This window comes from Humulus lupulus, chromosome X (assembly GCF_963169125.1).
Source record: "Humulus lupulus chromosome X, drHumLupu1.1, whole genome shotgun sequence".
NCBI lineage: Eukaryota > Viridiplantae > Streptophyta > Magnoliopsida > Rosales > Cannabaceae > Humulus > Humulus lupulus.
The window spans coordinates 82254091-82276797 of record NC_084802.1 but is presented as its reverse complement, the minus strand read 5'-3'; the positions used below and the strand labels follow the sequence as shown (position 1 = coordinate 82276797).

Sequence of the window (22707 nt, the reverse complement as noted above, 5' to 3'; positions counted from 1 at the left end):
TAGGGCCACAGCAGACCCCCAGCTGGCTAGGTTCAATCCTAGGCAGCTCGTCCACTGTCATCGAAGTGATCCGGACCTGAACACAACCCTGATCCACTGTGTCAACCAGCTCGTGCTGGACTACCAAGATAGCTGGCCTAGGGGTACCGTAGTAGTAGATAACACCCTAGCCTTTAGTTCGATCCTTTTCGAGGAGTATGGGACCAACCTTCGGTCATGGCCATGACTCCAGAGGGGTGTCGTAGCTCCAGGGCTTAGGCAATATGTAGAGGAATCTAGCCCTGAGTCAGCCTCGGACCCAGAACTTGCACCAGCTCGGGAAGTAATCAACTTAGATTCTTCTTCTAGCCCGGGGGGTAGGATTCCCTTTAGTATACACATACTTGAATTTTTCTTTTTCCCCTCTTGTTTTTGTTTGTGTGATTGCTAACTTGTACTAATCATGTCTTCGCTTTGACAGAAGAGATGTCTCAACCCGATGAGAGCCTGCGAGGTGCGTTCTTCGGGGGGAACCCCCCAGCAGGGGCCGCTGGGCCAAAAATGAAGAGGCTTCGGACGTCCAAGCACGCCGCCGGGACCCCCACCAAGTCTCCTGCAAAGGAGAAGGAGCAAGCCCCAGCTGCTCAGGTCGTGGGAGCGGTCCCTCCTGCTGCAGGGGGAAGCAACATGCCTCCACCTCCTCCGCGAGCTCCTGCCACCGCCCGAGACGCAGGAGCGGAGCTCGGGACCTCGGCGATTGTGCCCTCCAAGGTACGCATCCCAGTCAATCCCCAGGACCTGGAGAAGATCCCAGAGGCCTTCCGGGGAACGGTGTATGAGTCGGCAAACTACGCCGTCAGCCACATATACAAGTTCAATGAGAAGGAGCTCCGGGCCATCGAGACAATGAGCCCGGTGGGCGTGCTGGAGTGTTCACTGGGCATGACCCTAACGGTAAGCTGACTTTACCCCTTTATGGCTTTTTATTACTGCACTTTGCCCTGTTTTTTCTCTCTTTCTTCTAAGGCAATTGTCTTTTCACCTTCGCAGAGCGTCGTTGCCCTTCACCGGAGCATCGCCAGGACCAAAACTCAGCTCGAGGACATGAGGAGCGAGCACCAGACTACCCTGCAGGCGGCTAAGGATGCCCTGGCGGCCTCGCAGGCCGAGTTGGAAAAAACCCGCTCGAAGGTCCAAGAGCTCGAGACCTCCCTCGCCACCTCGCGGACAGACCTAGATGCCGCGAAGGCTGAGGCTCAGGCCACCCAGGCCACCCTAAAGGCCGAGCAGACAACTTCGGAAAAGTCCCCGGAAGACCTTTTCTACCATTGTTGGGCCTACAATCCAGACGCTGACTTCTCCTTCCTGTCAGCGAGCCTTTGGGAGCTCTTGCTGGTGTAGTTCCAAGCTTGCCTTGATAAGGAAGCGCCCTCCGAGGCCGGGGAAGGCTCTGGCGCAGCTGAGCAAGGAGAGACGGCGACCTCCAAGGGGCCACCTGGCGGAGCCTAGGGCGTTTCTTCTCTTGTGCCCTTCACTATTTTTTAATATTTTTTGTGTAACCTTTGCATGAGGTGCTTCCACCTCGAGACAATTTGATTTAACTTTTTTAATTGATCCTCTTTCTCGCCCTTACGCATTTTGGTTACAATTTCTTGAAAAACTTAGTTCGCGCTAATCTTTATCCATATCTTGAGCTCTTTAGGAAGAACGACGATCAATAGATTTAAATCAACTTCTAAGTTTTATGACCCGGTGTGGACCAGGAACTTAATTTGAAAACTTAGTCCGCGTTAACTTTTATCCATATCTCGAGCTCTTTAGGAAGAACAACAATCAATAGATTTAAATTAACTTCTAAGTTTTATGACCCGGTTAGGACCAAGAACTTAATTTGAAAACTTAGTTTGCGTTAACTTTTATCCATATCTAGGAAGAACAACGATCAATAGATTTAAATTAACTTCTAAGTTTTATGACCCGGTTAGGACCAGGAACTTAATTTGAAAACTTAGTCCGCGTTAACTTTTATCCATATCTCGAGCTCTTTAGGAAGAACAACGATCAATAGATTTAAATTAACTTCTAAGTTTTATGACCCGGTTAGGACCAGGAACTTAATTTGAAAACTTAGTTCGCGTTAACTTTTATCCATATCTCGAGCTCTTTAGCAAGAACAACGATCAATAGATTTAAATTAACTTCTAAGTTTTATGACCCGGTTATATCCAGGATAGGACTTAGTTAGCGTTAACCCTTATCAACATCTCGCGTTTTTTAAGAAAAACAACGGTCAATCGATATGAATCAACTTCTAAGTCGTTAAGGAGACCTGGTTATATCCAGGTACCATATGCCCCCCCCCCCCCCCCCCCCCCCAAAGTAACTGGGAAAGAGTCCTTTGTGGTTACTTTAGATTACACTTGCAAACATGCATAAAAAGTTGATTCTCCTTAATACATAAAAAATGGCCTTCTAGGCCTTACAAGCGAATCATTGATAATATTTCTTTAAATGGATGGCGTTGCAAGCCCGCGGGACTGCCCCTCCATCAAGCCGAGCTAACTTATAAGTTCCCTCCTTAATGACCTCAATGACTTGATATGGTCCTTCCCAGTTTGGTCCCAAAACTCCATCTTTAGGGTCCGTACTGGCTAAGAAGACTCTTCTTAGGACCAGGTCGCCAACGCTGAAGGCGCGCTTTTTGACTTTGGAGTTGAAATAGCGAGTGATCTTTTGCTGATAATGGGGGAGCTGGAGTTGCGAATCTTCTCGCCTTTCATCAACTAGGTCAAGGGAATTGCACAGTAGCTCGTGGTTGCGGTCCTGGTCGTAAGATTGGACCCTATGCGAAAGCACCTTAATTTCCATGGGGAGGACTGCCTCACTCCCAAAGGTCAGGGAAAAAGGAGTATGACCTGTAGGAGTCCGATGCGAGGTCCGGTATGCCCATAGGACCTGGGGGAGCTGTTCCGGCCAGACCCCCTTCGCTTTATCTAACCTCTTCTTGTGGCTCACCTTTAGAGTTTTGTTGACAGCTTCGACCTGGCCATTAGCCTGAGGATAGGCCACGGAAGAGAAACTTTTCACAATTCTGTACCTTTCACAAAATTTGGTGAACAGGTCGCTGTCGAACTGAGTTCCGTTATCGGAAACGATCTTCTTGGGCAGGCCGAATCGACAGATAATGCTTTTAACCACGAAGTCAAGTACTTTTTTGGACGTTATCGCTGCCAAGGGTTCTGCCTCAGCCCACTTCGTAAAGTAGTCGATGGCTACCACGGCGTAACGGACCCCGCCTTTTCCAGTGGGGAGGGCGCCAACCAAGTCTATCCCCCAAACGGCAAACGGCCATGGGGACGAGATCATCTTTAGCTCAACTGGAGGAGCTCGGGCAATTGCGGCGAATCGCTGGCACTTGTCACACTTCTTCACGTATGAGATCGAGTCCTTGGACAGAGTTGGCCAGTAGTACCCTTGCCTTAGGACTTTTGAGGCCAAGCTCTACCCCCCGGTGTGGTCTCCACAAAATCCCTCGTGCACCTTCTGTAAGATGGCCTTTGCTTCGTCTGGAAGAACACATCGGAGGAGAGGTAGGGAGTTCTCACGTCGGTATAGCATCCCGTCCACCATTGTATACCTCGGTGCTTGATACAGGACTCGCCGTGCATCATTACGCCCTTCAGGCAGTTTTCCCTCGACGAGATACTCAAGGATGGGGGTCATCTAGGTCGGCCTGGCATCGATCATCTCGACCTCCGTCCTGACATCTTCTATGCTTGGTTTTTCCAAGAATTCTATTGGAACTAACCCCAAGGTCTCCGTCTCCCCAGACGTGGCGATCTTGGCAAGGGCATCTGCGTTAGCGTTCTGCTCCCGAGGTATCTGTTCGATCGAGCCTCGCTCAAACGCGGACAGCTCAGCTTTTACCTGCCAGATAGGCGGCCATCTTGGGTCCCCGCGCTTGATATTCGCCCAAGAACCTAATTTACAACGAGCTGGGAGTCACTGAAGCACTGGACGGAGCTCGCCTTCAACTTCTGGGCTACCCTCAGCCCAGCCAGCAAAGCTTCGTATTCGGCCTCGTTGTTGGAGGCTTTGAATCCGAATCTCAGTACCTAGTGGAATCTATGTCCCTCGGGGGATATCAAAATGATTCCAACTCCGAAGCCGTTCTCATTGGACGAACCATCTACAAAGATCCTCCACGAAGCCTGGGGCGAGCTGATTTGGGGTGAGTCTTCTGCGGGATCCTCCTGGAATCTCGTGCACTCTGCCATAAAATCGGCCAGGGCCTGACTTTTTATAGCAGTTCGGGGAGTGTAAAAAATCTCGAACTGACTGAGTTCGATTGCCCATTTCAACAAACGTCCCAATGCCTCAGGTTTTTGCAAAACCTGCCTTACAGGTTGATCGGTCTTGACGTGTATCGAGTGGGACTGGAAGTACAGCCTGAGCTTTTGCGAAGCCGTGATAAGGCAGAATGCCAATTTCTCCATCAGCGGGTATCAGGATTCAGCCCCGAGAAGTCTCTTGCTGATGTAGTAGACTGGCTTCTGAACTCGTTCCTCTTCTCGTACCAATACGGCACTAGCTGCGTCCTCAGTGATAGCCAGGTAGAGAAAAAGAGGCTCTCCTGCCTTGGGTTTGGATAGTACGGGCGGCTCGGCCAGATGTGCCTTCAGGTCGAGGAATGCGCTTTCGCACTCTACTGTCCATTCAAACTTCTTGTTTCCTCGGAGCAGGTTGTAGAATGGCAAACACTTATCGGTGGACTTGGAAATAAACCGGTTGAGGGCTGCCACTCTTCCTGTCAGGCCTTGGATATCTTTTCACGACCTGGGCGAAGGAAGCTCGAGCAGTGATCTGATCTTGTCGGGGTTTGCCTCGATTCCTCGTGTATTGACTATGAACCTCAGGAATTTCCCCGACGCGACTCCAAAAGTGCACTTCTGTGGATTGAGCCTCATGCCATATTCCCGCAGTATCTTAAAACATTCTTCCAGGTCAGAAACATGGTTATCGGCAGTCTTTGACTTGACTAGCATGTCATCAATGTAAACTTCCATGTTTTTCCCGATCTGTTCTGCGAACATTCTGTTTACTAACCTTTGGTAGGTAGCTCCGGTGTTCTTCAGGCCGAACGACATAACCTTGTAACAATAAACGTTAGTCTGGGTCATGAAGCTGGTGTGTTCCTGGTGCGCCGGATTCATCGCGATCTGATTGTAGCCTGAGTACGCATCCATAAAGGACATGAGCTCGTGCCCTATCGTGGCATCCACTAACTGATCAATCCTGGGCAATGGAAAGCAATCCTTGGGGCAGGCTTTATTCAGGTCGGAGAAGTCGATGCAGGTCCGCCATTTCCCGTTAGGCTTTGGAACTAGCACGGGGTTGGCGACCCATATTGGAAACTTGGCTTCACGGATAAAGCCGCATTTCTTGAGCCGGGTCACCTCTTCCTTCAAGGCTTCAGCTCGAGCTGTTCCTAGGCGTCTTTACTTCTGGGACTTGGCGGGAATGCTTTTATCCAGATGAAGTGTATGCATGATGATACTCGGGCTGATTCCCACCATGTCCTCATGGGACCATGCAAACACGTCTAGGTTATCCCGCAGAAACTTAGTCAGCTCCGCCTTCCTCTTGCTACAGAGGTTTTTTCCGAGTTTGACCATCCGTGATGGATTCTGTGGATCAATGTTCACTTCCTCGAGCTCCTCAATCGCCTGGAGCTCGGATCTATCCTCGCCTATTCGGGGGTCAATATCCTCACTTAAGACGACATTTTCCCCTTCGGCGCTTTGAGGTTTTTCAATCTCAGGATTAGCTAAGGGTTCCTGATATTCCTTTCCACTACCTTGAATGGCCATTCCCAGCTACCCAGGTTTAGATTTTCCCTTCATAGAAATGTTGTAGCATTCCCTGGCAGCGAGCTGATCGCTATGAACAGTGCATATTCCCGTGGAAGTAGGGAATTTCATCGCGAGGTGGTGAATGGAAGTGACGGCCTCAAACGTCATGAGCGTAGGTCGCCCTAAGATCGCGTTGTATGCAGCGGAGCAGTCGATGACCACGAATTCGAGGAGCTTGGAGACTGTCCGTGATCCTTCTCCTAGGGTGATCACCAGCTCGATCGTCCCTATTGCTACTGATCCCTCTCCCGAAAAACCATACAGCATCATGGAGGTCGCCTTCAACTCAGCGACGGTTTATCCCATCTTTTCTAACGTGGATCGGAACAGGAGGTTAACTGAGCTCCCGTTGTCGATCAGCACCCTCCTTACTCTCTGGTTGGCGAGTTGAACTGCCATGACCAAAGGGTCATTGTGAGGGAATTGGACATGGCCTGCATCTTCCTCCGTAAAAATGATCGGTTGTCTCTCCAACCGCTGCTGTTTTGACTGGCGCTGCTCCAGGACGAACTCTACTCCATTATGAGCATTTAGTTCGTTCACGTATCTCTTCTGGGCACCCCTGCTCGTGCCGGCCATGTGCGGACCCCCAGATATGGTGGATATCTCTCCTCCAACCACGGGAGGAGGGACGTCCTGATCTACCCAAGGCCCAGGCTGACTAGCCGGGACTTCTAGAGCAGGTCGACTTGCTGGAACCCTGTTCCGCGCATATTGAGCCAAGGGGCCGGCTCGGATGAGAGTCTCGATCTCATCTTTTAGATGCCTACAATCGTCGGTATTGTGGCCAACATCGTTATGAAAACGGCAAAACTTGGAGGTGTCTCTCTTCCCCTTATGATGCTTTAGTGGCTCCGGCCTCTTCCAGGGGACTCGAGTAGAGTTGGCTAGGAAGATGTTCTCCCTAGACTAGGTGAGCTCTGTATAAGTCGCGAAGACGGGCTTGACTTTGTCTACGGACTTATTCTTCTTTTGGCCGTGCTGACTGTTTTCGCCATTTCCCTTTCTTTTGCCTCCACCAGGCTGGTTGTTCTGGGTGACGTTTTGGGTCGCTACCACGACCTCCGTCCCTACTCCAGCAAGCTGTTCGGGGACCTGGCTGGTTCCCGCAGCTGAGGCTTCGGCCTCCTCCAAGTTAATCCATTCTTGGGCCCTGTTAAGGAATTCGTTAACCGAGCTGACTCCCTTCCTTTGTATATCCTTCCAGAGATCTCCTCCAACGAGGATTCCAGTTCTCATGGCCATGAGCTTGGAGCTATCATCCGCGTCTCTGGCTCGAGCAGCGACATTCGCAAATCTGCTCAAGTAGGCCTTCAGAGTCTCACCGGGCTGCTGCCTCATGTTAGCCAGGGAGTCGGCCTGAACACGGGCGGCTTGGGAGGCTCAGAATGCCCTTTTGAAGTCTGCTGAGAAAGTCTTCCAGGAGCTGATTGACTGTCTTTTACTTTGCTTGAACCACTGCCTGGCAGGTCCAGTCAGTGTGGAAGGGAACATTAAACATCTCAGCTCGGGGCCAATGTTGTGGGCCATCATTAGGGTGCTGAACATCCCTAGATGGTTCGATGGGTCTCCGTCCCCATTGAACTTTGACAAGTGCGGCATACGGAAACCAGATGGGTACGCCGTTGTTGCTATACTGGGGGCGAAGAGTTCCATCTCGTCCCCTAAATCATATTCGTCTTTTTCTTTTTCTAACAGGAGCTTCCTCATCAGCTCCTCCATCTGAGTCAGGCGCTCGAGGGTTTGGTCCTGATGTCCTTGGTTATTTTGGGGCTGTTCAACAGCTCCGGATCCATTGTACATATTTGGTGGGTTATTGCCCCTCCTATCTTGAGATAGGTTATTTGGGACATTCCCTCCGTTACGTACTTCGGACAAAGCCTCCCCTGAGCGAGCATGGCCATCTCCTCCTGCTTGTTCCCCTCTATGAGAGTTGAGGCGATCTCGCAGGTTGCTTCCCTGCGTGGTTTGATGACTTTGTGCCAAACTCAAACGCTGACGCAGGTCTCCCCCAGAGAGATTACTCCGGTGACTGCCGGTCCAGTGGCTCCTGCTGGATAGGCTTGGAGTCCATCTCTGGTGGTGAGGATCTGAGCTTTCCCTTGGCGCCCTGCTACGGCGGGATCTGAGCTTTTCCTACTACTCCCATAGGCTGGGATATCTCGGACAGGCCGAGGAGGAGACGGATACCTGATTGGGGAAGGAGGATGCCTGACTAGAGAGGCGATCCTAGTTCCGTTAGGACGGATCAAGTTTGGTGGCGGCCTTTCGGCCCTGCCAACTCGCTGGTCCCGCGTTTGACGATCTGGATGAGGCGCAGGTCGGTTGTTGGGGACGGGCTGATGCTGCGAGCCCTCCCCGGATCTCCTTCGGGAATTTCCTCGAGCTCCCCTGGGCGCTCTCGAGGATGGCTGGGAGCTAGGAGTTGACGTTCTGATCGAACGGCTATATTGCTGTTGCCTGGCTTCAGGCATTTCTTCGAAGCTTGCCTCTCGGTGATGTGATGAAGGAGTGGAATTGGCTGTCGGAAGTCTATCCGACCGGCTATGCCTGGACCGGTTACCCCGGCGAGACTTAGGAGCCTCGCCTTGCCTCTCTCCGACGTTAACGTCGGTTGTGAGAGGGGGTAGTCGGGCCAGCACATCCTTGATCTGCTGGTTAGCTATTGCTAGCTGGCTCCTCAACTGAGCGTTCTCCATCTCCACCGCTGTGCAATAACACGGGTTTGGATTAGGTGGCCGGGGGGCCGAACTTCCGGTGTCATCTTGGCCCACCGGCTGCTTTCCTGGCCGCCGCTAGGCCTCAGGAACTTGTTCACCAGGGTTGGCAGTATGATGAGCCTCCTGCCCATCATGCTGTTCTGTCTCATTACCGTGCCTGGATCGAGTAGTCACCATAGTTGGATGTTTGCAACTGCACTAATCGAACTTGGCTCTCAATGAAAGCACCAAACTGTTGACGCGGTTCTTCGCCAACAGGTAATTTTAGAAAAGAAGAGAAAGGGATTAGTGCTAATAATGAACCGAAACAGATATGTGATCTTGGAAAATGAAATGGTGACTCAAGACACGGTTTTTAAGTGGTTCAAAGGTTAAAATCCTTCTACTCCACTAGTCAATATTATTGCTCTATTCTGGGTATATGATTACAGGATATTTCTTACAAGAGATAATCCAACCTTTATCAACTCCCAGGGTCTCCATATTTATAGGAGAAGGCACCTGGGAGTTGGTAAGAAGGTCATCCCGTGACCTTCTTACCTATCGTATCAACTCTGTGACATTCATGATTAATTCCTAAACCTGACACGTAAGTGTGGTCAAATCAATAGGTAAGGAGATAATGGGCCGCACGGCCCAACCCAGTCGTGGGTGTCTGAATATGCACATTCTTGCTGGGTGTCCGAGAAGTCAGGGGCATATCTGACACGTGATTTCTGATATGTGCACATTTACCTTGTGTGTGTTGACTTTACAAAGGGTCATAGCCTCCAAATTCAGCTCGTACCACGAGCTGGATGCCTAACTCGACCTTCGGCCTCCAGAGTCCGGACTCAAGTCTTAAGCAATCTTGGCGAACCTTTGGGTTATCTCGATCTAAGGAGGTACGACCTTATGACGGAAGCTCCGGTTTCGGGGATGTCCACGAGATAACCATGATTAGGCCGCAGCTCAGCTCGCTAATCAGCCCGTGGGAAAATCAGGGCGTACACCTTCTAAGATTGTAATCTTGTAATAATTACGTTGATTATTTCATCTTTATTGCCTTGATACACGAATATTAAGGATAGTTAAGGCCCATTAGCCCATGTAACCCCCCTTGAGCCTATAAATATGCATGAAATAGCTCAAGGAGGGGACTTTTGATCTTTGAAGCTTTTTTTTTAATATTGAAAGAGAGAGCATATAGTGCAATTATCTATCGTCTTGTTGTAATTCTCCCAAGGTTTGTGAAACTCAAGAACCCTAGTTCTTTGATCACGACATTGGGATTCAATATTAATAATAGCACTAAGTGGACGTAGGTCATTACCGTTCATCGGGGCCGAACCACTATAAATCATTTGTGTTTATTCTTAACCATTAGATTAAACTCTTAATTGTCATCTTATCTCCTGTCGTATTTTTGACTCCATGTCGTTGGCCAAATCAAGGGTCAACATTCTGGTGCTTTCATTGAGAGATTGATCAAAAAACTATAAGAAAATCTAATGGCCAAGACATCCAAGAGAGCTGGACAGACCGCTAGCGCTGCATCATCCCAACCTCCTCCCCCATTAGAGTTTGAATGAACAACATTTAGAGTTTGAAGGGGAGGAGTTAGATTCGGAAACGCTAAGGGCAACACTAGAGGTATTGCAGGACGAGTTGGCTAATCTGAGGGCCAATCAGGAGAATGCTGCGGAGACAATGGCGCTGCAGCAGAGAGAAATTGAACGTCAGTGCCAGGAGCTGAGTGAGCGGAAGGTGAACATGGACCGTCGGCAGAGGGATGCCATGGCCGCTCTCAAAGCAGCCATCCAATTGGCTCGAAGTCAGGCTGCGCCGGCCTCTCAGCCAGATCAGCCACCAAGTGCGCCGCCTCAGAGAGCCCCCAATCCTAGTCCTCCGCTCCAGCCAGCAAGCCCTCAAAGGCCGGAGCAGCCACTTGTGGCTCAGGATGATGTCCCATCTAGGGATCCTAAGCTGCAGCCTTCATCTCAGGTTGGTCGAGGCAATCCCCAGCGTAAGAGGCAGAATAGGGTCGGGAAACCGCCCCGCAGCACTAGACACCCAGGGGACGAAGAGCCAAATTCACCGAGCAGGGGACAGCGTCCTTCTTTCAACAGAAGGAACAACAAGTCAGGCTTTACGGTCAAGGGCCCCCCACGGCATAACAATGCATGGGGACCCAACGACTAGCGCAGGCCTCCCCCTGACACTCGGGAAATTCCAACCCGAGGAGGAAATAGCGTGAACATTCGGTCACGCTGTAGTCGGCCCCAGTTTAGAGACGGCTACGATTATAATGAAGCTGACTCTGGCAAAGGGAATGTTGGTCAGGGGAATGAGGAAAGAGGTGGAGGCAGAAGCCCCCCACCTAGAGAAAATAGGCCAGCTAGCCATAATGTTGGGGGGCAACCCAAGCAGCAAAATGTCTTTGATCGGCTAGGAGTTAGCGAGCAGAGACGCGGGGATGATGATTTAAGGGACATACTCAACGACCATCATGAGAGGCACAATGAGTGCGCTCCCCTGGTATTGATCGCCCTTGCGGTCCCAGAAGCAGTTCAGGCTCAGATCGATGCCCTGAACCAAGCAATACAATAGCTGGTCGGGGGACGAACGCCCCACATAGAGTACGATAGGAGGAGGAACATTCCCTTTGTACAAAGGATTGTTGCGGCTGAAACCCCCAGTAAATTCAAGATGTCGACACTGCCAAACTTTGATGGGTACAGAGACCCAGTATCTCACGTTAACAAATTTGAGATATAAATGGATATCCAGAAAGTGTCAGAAGATGCCCGATGCAGGATATTCCTCGCGACACTATCTGACACCGCCAGGAGTAGTTCTTTCAATTCCCTCCTGCTAATATAGTATCTTGGGAGATGTTCGTGAAGGAATTTCACGGACAATTCTATGCGGGTCGCATACACCCCACAGAGGCCAACCAGCTGGTTGAGATATGCCAGAAGGAGGGAGAGCCCTTAAAGGAGTATGTCCAGTGGTTCATGCGAGCAGCAACTGGAGCCAAGACAGTGGGTGATGAAGGCAAGATGATGGCCCTAACTGCTGGGGTTATGCGCCATTCGCCCCTCTAGAGTAGCCTAAGAAAGAATGGGGTAAGAAGTACCCAGGAGTTTTTGGATCAGGCTGATCAATATATCAAGCTCGAGGACGCGATTGCCAATGAGGGGAAATCGCCAACAAAGGACAAGGGGCCAAAGGAAGAGCCCACCAAGGTTGTCAACGGGTCGGAGAAACCCAATGGCAACGGCAAAGGCAACGGGAATGGAAATGGTAGGAATGGTGGAAAACGGGCAAGCAATGAACCCTTAGCTTTTGAGAATAAATGCCCCAAAGGCAATTGATACGAGCCAAGATTCACCAACTACACGGAACTTGTCGAAATTCGAGCGAAAGTCTACCAGGCGACCAGCTCAAACGTGCCTTATAAACGACCCGCACCTATAAGGAAGGATATCTCTAAGAGAGATACGACGAAATTCTGTCGTTTTCAGAACGACTATGGGCACGACACTAACAAATGCAACTAGTTGAAAGACGAAATTGAGTTCCTGATTAGGCAGGGACATCTAAGAAGGTATATGTGAGCTGCAGGAGGGTCTCAGCGAGAGGCTCAAGGTGGCAACGAGCAGGCGCCTGCACACCAATGCTCGCCACCTTTACAGCTAGCTCTTGTGGCAGGTACTTTACTCACCATCTGTGGCGGCCCACACCTTGCAAGGGATAGTCAGAAGGCAAGGGAACGATACGCTCAAACCCTATGCCGCGACCAGGACATCGAGATGATGAGTGTGGAGGATCGAGCACCAAAGAAGGCTCGAATAGAGGAGGAATTGATAACCTTCTCTGAAGACGATGCCCAGCACGTACGATTCCCACACTCCGATCCACTGGCCGTGGACATGAAAATTGCCAACATGATGGTGAAGAGGGTGTTGGTTGACACATGAAGTTTGGCCAACATCCTATACAAGTCTTCACTAGAGAGAATGAAGTTGTCCATCAAGGACCTAAAGCCATGCAACCAAACCATCTATGATTTTTCCGGTGAAGGGCTCGCCCCAACTGGGTCGATTAGGCTTCCAGTTACAGCAGGTACTGCACCTGCTAACAAGACATTACTCACTACTTTCATAGTAGTTGATTGTCCTTCGGCATATAATGCTTTAATTGGGAGGCCAATTCTGGTCGACCTACGACCCGTCACTTCAATATGGCACATTGCCATTAAATTCCCAACAGACACAGGGGTAGGATGCGTGTTGGGAAATCAACGGGAAGCAAGGGAATGCTACAATGCCTCGATAACTAAAGTGAAGAAAGGTGTGTCGAGGGAAGTTCCCAGAAAAGAGTTGCAAATGGCAGTTGATGTACAGGCCCAATTAGGTGATAATGTCACAAAATAAGGTGTTGCCCAAAGTGAGGATAGAGACTTAGATCCTCGCTTTGGGGATTTTGAGGAAGAAATAGGACCCATCGAGGACCTTGAAGAAGTCCAACTCGATGAAGAAAATCCGACCAGGGTTGTGAAAGTCGGTAAAAACTTAAAGACAACAACAAAACAAGCACTGGTGGAATTTTTGAAGAAAAACCAGGAGGTCTTTGCCTGGTCGCATAAAGACATGGTTGGAATAGACCCTGCAGTCATTAGCCATGTCCTTACTATAGACAAAAAATTCCACCAGTACAACAAAAAAGGAGGCTGCTCGACAAAGATAGATCAAAGGCCTTAAAAGAAGAAATCAAGAAGCTCAAGGAGAATGGATTCATCAGGGTAGTGTTTTATCCATCGTGGGTCTCTAATCCCGTGTTAGTTCCCAAGACGAATGGAAAATGGCGAACATGTGTGGATTTCACAGACCTTAATAAAGTCTGGCCTAAGGATTGTTTCCCACTCCCTAGGATCGACCAAATGGTCGATGCCACTGCAGGGCATGAGATTCTCTCTTTCATGGATGCATACTCCGGGTATAATCATATTAGTATGCATCCTCCTGATGAGGATCACACTAGCTTTCGGACTGACACCGGGCTTTACTGTTACAAAGTAATGCCCTTCGGTTTAAAAAATGCTGGTGCGACTTACCAGCGACTGGTCAACCACATGTTTAGGGAGCTGATCAGCACAAACATGGAGGTCTATGTCGACGACATGCTGGTTAAGTCGAAGAAGGCAGAAGGGCATATAGAGGATTTGCAAGAGTGCTTCAATGTCTTGAACAAATATCAGATGAAGCTGAATCCCCTCAAATTCTCCTTCGGGGTAGGATCAGGAAAATTCTTGGGATTTATAGTTAACTCGAGAGGAATTGAGGCCAGTCCAGAGAAGATCAAAGCCCTGGTCGATATGAAATCGCCAGCAATGATCAAGGGTGTTCAAAGTTTGACCGAAAGAATTGCTGCTCTGAGTAGATTATTTCCAAATCAACGGACAAGTGCGTCCCATTTTTTAATCTACTTAGTGGCAACAAGAAATTCGAATGGACGGAGGAGTGCGAGCAGGACTTCCAAGCATTAAAGACTCACATGGCGTAACCACCCATTCTATCGAAGCGTCGATGAGGAAACTTTGTTCATCTACTTGGCGATCACAGAATACACTGCTAGTGTTGTCTTAGTAAGAGAAGAAGAAGGCGTATAGAAGGTTGTTTATTATGTAAGCAAAAGGCTAATTGGAGCAGAGCTGCGGTACCCACCTATTGAAAAGTTATCCTATTGCTTAATTTTGGCCTCTAGGAAGCTGCGGCCTTACTTTCAAGCTTACCCAATCATAGTTTTGACCGACCAGCCTCTACGGCAAGTTTTGCAAAAGCCAAAGGCAGCGGGCAGATTATTGAAATGGGTGGTCGAACTTGGGCAGTTCGATACCTCTTACTTGTCACGAGCAGTGATAAAAGGGCAAGCCTGGCTGATTTCATTGCAGAGTTCTTGGAATTCCAGATAGCGAACAAGTCAAAGAGCTTGAAAAGCCTGAGTCTCGAAACTGAGCTCCCTCGTGGAAGTTATTTACAGACGGCTCCTCTAATGAGCATCACGCAAGGGCAGGGGTGATTCTGATTACGCTTGAGGAGCATCGATTTCACTACGCAATTAGGTTTTATTTCACTACTTCTAACAACGAGGCTAAGTATGAAGCGTTGCTCGCTGGGTTATGATTGGCCAAAGACATGAATATAAAGGTACTTGACATCTACAGTGACTCTCAGCTGGTGGTAAATTAAGTCATGGGAGAATACCAGGCCCGAGGTTTAAAGATGGTTGCTTACTTAAACAAAACAAAGGATCTATTGGCGCAGTTTGACAAGTACACCCTGTAGCAAGTACCTCGCGACCAGAATTCAAACGCCGATGCTTTGGCCAAGTTAGCAAGTGCGAAGGATGCTGATACTCTGAACATAGTGCCAGTTGAACGGATATCTGCGTCAAGCATCCAAGTAGAGGAGACCACTCTGGTGATCCAGGTGGCGGATACATGGATGGCACCATACATAAAGTATCTGACGCAAGGCTTGTTACCAACAGACAGAAATAAAGCTAGGACCCTTCAGTGGTAGGCTGCTAGGTATATCCTGGTCGATGGAATCTTGTACCGAAGGGGATACTCAATGCCACTCCTCAGATGTGTTTTGAAAGAGAAGGCCAAGGAATTGATGAAAAAGGTACACGAAGGCTTTTGTGGGGACCACACTGGGGGGCAAAGCTTATCAAAAAAGATCCTGAGGCAAGGATATTTCTGGCCAACAATGAATGAAGACTCGATGGAATTTGTACGGAGGTGCGACAAGTGCTAGAGGTTCTCCAAAATCCCACGAGCAGCCCCTAATGAGTTGAAACAAATGCAAAGTCCGTGGCCGTTTGCAATTTGAGGTGTAGATTTAATCAGATCTTTGCCCACAGGGAAGGGCGGTGTCAAGTACGTTGTTGTTGTCCTCGATTACTTCACTAAATGGGTCGAAGCCGAGCCACTCGCAACCATAACGACCAAGAAGGTGTTGGATTTTGTAGTCAAAAACATCGTATGTCGCTATGTGTTGCCGAGGAAAATCATCTGGGATAACAGCGCACAGTTTGATAGTGATTTATTCACGAATTTTTGCGAACAACATGGGATTATCAAGAGCTTTTCTTCAGTCGCTCATACCCAAGAAAATGGACAAGTCGAAGCAGTCAACAAAACGCTAAATGATACTCTGAAGAAAAGACTAGAAGAAGCTAAGGGGGCATGGCCGGAGCAATTTCCTGAAGTCCTTTGGTCGTACAGAACTTCCCACTGAATAGCAACAGGCCATACTCAATTTTCACTGGCTTATGGGTATGAAGCTATGTTTTCTGTTGAGTTAAATCCGTCGTCACATCGAACAATAACGTACGATCAAGCTCTAACAGCCAACTATTGATGGAATCCCTAGACTTGATCGATGAGAAGCGTGAGCAAGCCCAACTCCGAGTAGCTGCTTACCAGCAAAAAGTCGCTTAGTATTTCAATTCTAAAGTGCGTGAGAGGAAGTTCAATGTTGGAGATCTTGTACTGCGAAGAGTTTTCTTAAACACCCGCAACCAGGCTGCTGGAGTACTCGGACCTAACTGGGAAGGACCATACCAGATTGAAGAAGTCCTCCATCCAGGCACCTATAAACTTGCTCGCTTAAATGGAGATCTTGTTCCTCTCTATTGGAATTGTAACGACCCAAATTCGCTAATAAGGCTTAAGGGCCTTTATTACTGTGCCGGGAGGGCATAAATAGGATTAGAGTGAATATTATTGACTTAAATGTGTGAATATGTGATTAATGATGATTATATGATAATTAATGATGTTATGTGATAATATGAAATAAACATGTGATATATGTGAGAACCACATTATTATGTGGGCATGTTCACAGAGCGTAACTTGAGACGATCCTAGGGTCAGATATCGGGTAATGTCACAACGGGGCTTAAGATATGACTTTGGGCAAGTCAGGGGTATTTTAGGTATCGAGTAGTGGTTTGGACTATCGGGTCATGAAATTAAATATATGGAGATATATTTGAGGTTAGAATGTCTAATCGGGAATATTGGGGAATTTTACCGTTTTGGCCTCGGGGACGGTACCGGCACCCCGAGCCGTGGGATTAACTTAACGAATAAGACAAACTTAGGAAGCTTTTAGAAAAAATTAGATTGACATTACCATTTTCCATACTCAGCTGGTTACTCTCACTCTCACTCTCAAGGCAGGAAAAACAAAGGAAAGGAAGCTAAGTAAGATTCAAAGAAAAACAGAGAAATCTGAGGAAGTTATTGGGAGATTAAACTAGATTTTGGAGGCTTAGCTCGGGACATACTCAAGAACTAAATCAGGGCTAAGGTAAGTACTTAATTTCCTTTTCTGTAATTAGAACTTCTGGGTTTTCTTGTTGGGTTACTGAGGAAGCTGTGGTTTCATATTTGAAGGCAGAATTGAGGAGGAAACTTGGGGATTTTGCTAGGTTTTGGTTTGGTGAAGTGGTTCAGCAGAAGAGGTAAGTTTCAACCCATGATTTAAAGGTTTTAATTTGGGATTTGAATGGCTGGTTTGGGTGTTTATAGCTTTTGAGTTTCAGAAATTTGAAAGAGGAGATTAGTGTATGTTAGGCTGAGTTTTCTGTGGAATTATGTGGTTTACATGCCAAAGGAGTTGGGATCAATTGGTTATGAGTTGGGGAGCTTTGGGATGGTTTAAGGTGAGATTTTGAGCTTTAAAGTGATGGGTTTTCTGGGCACGAAGGGAAGGGTCGCGGCTCTGTTCTAGAGCGCTACGACCCTAGGATGAAAAAGGACCAAGGAGGCTCGGCCAAGGGAAGGCGCCGCGGCGCCCAAAGCAAGGGTCGCGGCGCGTGTCTTTGCTCAGGATAGTCTTGGTTCTGTTTTGAGGCTAGGGCTGTGGCTAAGCTTCAAGGGCCGCAGCCCTTGGTTGTACACATGAACTTTTGAGGGTTTTAGGCATGGGGATGTGGTCTAGTGTGCTCGGGATTGATTTCACCACCATGTTTGGTGGAATTCGGATTCCCGGGAGTTAGTTTTGTAACCGGAAACCTATATTCGAGTATTAATGGAACCCTATACTTTGGTTGTGACTAGGTGATAAAGGCTTAGGCTCGAGATCGGATCGTGCTTGAGGGGCGTTGCTCATAATCAATAATTGTACAGACTAAAGGTAAGAAAACTCCACCTGGTTGATTATATGTGACGGGACTAAGGGCTCCCTATTGTAATTGCTTGAAATGATGGTATTATGCCATGAAAGCTAATTAGTGAACCAGCGGCCTAAGGGTGCCAAGGGTTACACTAGCGCACAGGGCGCGGCTCGGCCACCGATAGCCGAGGACAGCTTATTATGCACTGAGCTCGGTTTAAGCGGGCCGGAGTCAATGGGTTAAACAGAGGGTGCGGCCTAAGTCGTCGGCCCTGAATATTATGTGAAATGAGTGATATAGATGATTGAATACATCCTGAATCTGAGTATATGTGATGAATGTCTATTGTGAGTTATTTAATGAAAGTTCATGCTTGTTGAATTAACTGTCTGGTATCATTGATTGTGTTGTATATAATGTTTTCTTGCTGGGCCTTAGCTCACGGGCGCTACGTGGTGCAGGTAAAGGCAAGGGTAAGCTCGATCAGACCTGATTGGAGAGCTCTGCAAGGTGAATGTACATGGCAGGCCGCTCAGCCACCACGGTTGAGGAGATTACAGGGACAAGAGGACCAGAACCTTGTATTTTGCCTTAGTATGGCTAATGTTTACTTTTAACTATTGAGTTCTGCAAACCAACTTTTAAACACTGATCTTTTGGGGATCCCTTCTGTAAACTGTTTATAATCTATAAAATGTATCTTTTGAGGCCAAAATGTCTTTTTACCCTAGAACACTGACGCTAATGACACGTTTTTAAATTAATGACTTGATTAGCAAGTCTTGCACTTTATAAGTACACAATGTAGCGGTCTTGGCTATCTAGGGCATTACAGGAATGGAGAACACCTATGCAAGTACTATCAGTTAACAATTCTTCTTAAAGAATTGGCTTGTATTAATTTTACTTTTTACAAGTTATGAAAAAGGGTTGGTCATTTTATCTGACTAATCGCTTATAAGTGTAAGATCTTATTGATCACTCATACAGACACATTTTGTCCTTTTAATACGAGAAATATAAGGGATTGTGCACAGCCAGTCATTCTTGGCAATTATTGCATTTTTTACAAGTATTTGCTCATTACGTGTGTTGTTTTGTTGTATTATCGTTTTAATTCCTTTGCTCCGAGCAATAATGTTCGAACAGGTTTTGGTCAAGGCAAGTGACTAAGGACCTAAAGCTCCTCAAACACTTGGGGGGCATATAAGGCATCTAGTAAGCAAGGCATATCAAAAGGTATGTGAACACATGAGAAAAATAAGTGAAAGCATGCTAGGCTACTTAGAGTATTTTTCAAAATTTTGTATTTTGTTAAATCAAACCAAAGTACTATGCTAAGTTCGGTCATGCGAACAGATATTATAATAAAATGCAAATATTATAATATCAAAATGAAGTCTTTTACACCGCGAGCAGTGACTGCTCAGATGTAATTGTTTAATAAAACGAAAAAAGTTGCCCGTGCAGCAATAATAGTTAAAACATAAAATTGTTTTTACATCATGACCCGTAGGTCATGTAATTCAAAAATAAAAAGATAAAATTATGAAGTAGCCGGGGAGTCCTGTGGCGATTTTTGTTGCTGCTGATCGACTGCATCTCCAGCCTCTTCTCGAGCGCCCTCGATACCGGTCGCTAAAGAAATCTCTGGAGACCGTGAAATTGTTTCCTCTTCCAGACAAGAAACACACCTAGCTAGCTCTGCCTCCCTGATATGGTCTAGAAGATAGGAGAAGTTAGCATTGGGGTTGTTTTTCCAAAACAGGTAAAAACACTTGAACGCCGCCCCTTTGTAGTCTTCAAGATTGCGGACATTCTCTTCCTCCAGTGCAGTGACTTCTTTGCGGCTTATCTCCAGCTCAGCCTGAAGCTTGTGGGCTTCCCGGTAATTTATGAGCACGGTCTCCTTGTACTGCTCCTTAGATGCAGTGATCTTGGCAATACTCGCCTCCTTCTTTTTCAGCTTTTCTTCAAGAGAAACGATTTTGGCCTGGTCACCTGCAGCGCCTCGAGGTGCTTCGCCTCAGCTTCCTTAAGGGCCTCAGTGTGCTTCACCTCGGCCTCCTTAAGCACCTCAGAATGCTTCACCTTGACTACTTCCAGCTGTTCGGCATGAGTAGCCTCAGACGCCTTGAGTTGCTCAGTGTATCGAGCCTCAGCAGCACTAAGCTGATCGCTAAGTCTCTTTTCGAATTGGGCAGTCAACGTCCTTGAGCATCACCAGCCAGAAGTCATGGTAAGAACCCCATGCGATCAAAAAGAGATAAAGTTGTTAGTAGGAGCAAATTGAAAAGAAAATTCAGAAAGTACAATAAAGAAAGCAACTTACAGCAAGCACTTCGTTCAATGCGCAGTTGAAGACTTGGTCAACTGCCATAGAGCTAGTCTCCTGAATCGCCTCCCGGCTGCGACGATGCTTTGTTATTCTAGACAGCCTATCTTTGGTTGAGTTGAGCACCACACCCGTGAGGTCGTCTCCCGAGGCTTCTTCTCGGCGACCAGCCGACTGCTAGACGGCAGATGTTGGAGGCGTCAAGTTGGCTGGAGCTGGAGGAGGAGTCTGTCCGACCGGGGATGGGGGATCTAGGTTTACTGGAGGTGGAGGAGTTGCCTCTCTAGCAGGAGCTGGTGGAGGAGTTGTCTCCTTTGTTGGAGTAGACGCAGGAGAGTCGACTGTTCGAGATTTCTTCAAGGGGGGATTGCTACAGCCCTCCCCAGACTGGCGCTTGTGGGACTTTTTCTTGCTCGTCGATTTGGCGTACAAGTCAAAAGCGCATTCGGCAGGCATGTATGCAAAGAATAAACAAGCGAACAGTCAGGCAATATAATAAAAGGAACTTGCTAAGTTTAGGAAACAAGGGCAGAGAAATTAAAAGTATAATACTTGAGCTATATTTACTGGTCGCTACACTATTTACTTTACTAGTGCTACACTCATTCTCTGCCCTGAAGAAGTCAGAATTTAAGGGTATTTAAAGTTTCCATCCCCGTCGAAAAGGTGACAGGGAATAGGCAGACTATCTAAAAGCGAAAAATCAGTACCGTTCTCGTCCGACGACTCAAGAATAGGCTCTGAGGCCTTCTTCTTGCCCTTCACTGGAGGGGCCGGTGCAACAGCAGGTCGCGGGGCGCTGGTTGGTTCGTTAATGGTCACCCCTGTTGCCCTCCTCGGTGGAGGTTGTGACACATCTTGTTGTTGCTCGGGGTCTTCAGTGCCGATGGCACTCCCCGCGGTAGATTCCCTCACATCCTGGTGAGGTGCCAGAAGGCCGACCAGCCTCAGATTGGCCTCTGTGACCAGCTGTTTGACACTTTTCTCTATGTCGGTCATGCTGGCCAAGAGGGCTGATCGGACTTCCATGTCTGGGGTAGGGGCTAGTCGTAGCCATAGGCCTGAAATACACTAAATCTCTAAGGGAAATGCAGGAAGAATCAAAGGAAAATAATAAACGACCAGGGGTGAAAAGGTATTACCTCCTTGTGTGAAGGCTAAGTTGTTCGCAACCATATCGGTAGTCAGAAAGTACTCCAAATGGTACTTCCCCACGTTGGATATGAAAGTAGTATCACTCAGGAAAGTGTGCATCGTTTCCTGGTGGCAGAAATGGAAGAACCCCGTGTTTTCTTGGTAGGGGTTGGATTTTAGGTCGAACAGGTAGTTGACCTCGTGTGGCGTGGGGACCGGTCACTTCTTATGACTATAAAGAATATAGAGTGCAGAGAGCATTCTATATCCATTTGGGATTATTTGAAAAGGAGCGACCCCAAAATAATTGGCCACTCCTTGGAAGAAAGGATGAAGAGGCAGTATCAACTTGTAAAGTTACCAAAACCAAGTTAAGTTTTACAGTCCGTTGGCTGGATGGGAAACTAGAGCCAGCCATGGAAAAAAGTGATAGTACGTACGAGTGAGAACTAGTCCTAATAATTACATCTCGAAGTGCAAGGTGAGGTGTTCGAAGGCAAGAGTGGAGGATCGGTGCTTGAAGTACTACGACATCTGTTGCGCCAAATGTCACTGCGTTCCTTCTGGGACGTACGGAAACAAGGACGAGTGCCCTTGCTACCGGGATCTCAAGAACTCGTAGGGCCATCCCAAGTGCCCTTAATGTAAATCTATGATTCTTCACTTCTTCTAATCATCTATTCCCTCCACATCCAACTTTATTATTATTATTATTACTTGTCATATTGTATGGGTAGTTGTATCTATATCTCTTCATATTGTTCCTTATTATTATTATTATTATTATTATTATTTTCTGAAAATGAATGTTTTGTAGTGCATTAGCTCATTTCCAATGCAATCCAAGAGGTAAATTTTGTATCAAATTTAACATTAATTTGTAATTGTGATCCAATACACAAGATGTAAATTAATACAAAAAAATCAATAATTCAAATAATATTTATTGAGAACATACAAAAATTAATTTTTTTATTATCCAAATTATGTATTCCAAAAAATTTGTCATTAAAATAATTAATAAAAAATGATATATAGTTGATCATTAATTATCAACTACTAAATTATAATAATTAATATCAATATGTTAAATAAAAAAAAGTAACATTCATTGATGTGTCAAATTTGACACTAAATATAATGTGTTAAATTTGACACACTTCTTGAAAGAGTTATACAAACTTTTTATAAGATGTGCTAGCATTTCATTAACTTCTTGGCACCTTTTCATAAATGCTCTTAGAATTGTATGTTATACTAACTCTACTTTTATAGCGACTCTCTCAGATCACGTTTTATTAATGAATATAGTTCACCAAAATAATTCACTCTATTTATGTGAATTTTATAATAATGATACTCATAAATTTAGTGAAGTGCACATATAAATTATTGTGAAAGAAAAAAACACATTACCAGCTCTCCTCGTTCGTTAGAATTGCAAAAGGATGCT

The 22707-nt window shown here is 47.0% G+C and overlaps 1 protein-coding gene across 1 annotated transcript in view; it reads left to right on the top strand.

Annotated features, from left to right (window-relative positions):
- Positions 1-21876, top strand: part of LOC133805993 (peamaclein-like) — a 62253-nt gene extending 40377 nt beyond the window's left edge. Inside the window, exon 3 of the mRNA XM_062244132.1 lies at positions 21730-21876. Coding sequence (XP_062100116.1) covers positions 21730-21876 — 147 coding nt within the window. The remainder of the gene's footprint in view (positions 1-21729) is intronic.
- Positions 21877-22707: the final 831 nt, after the last annotated feature.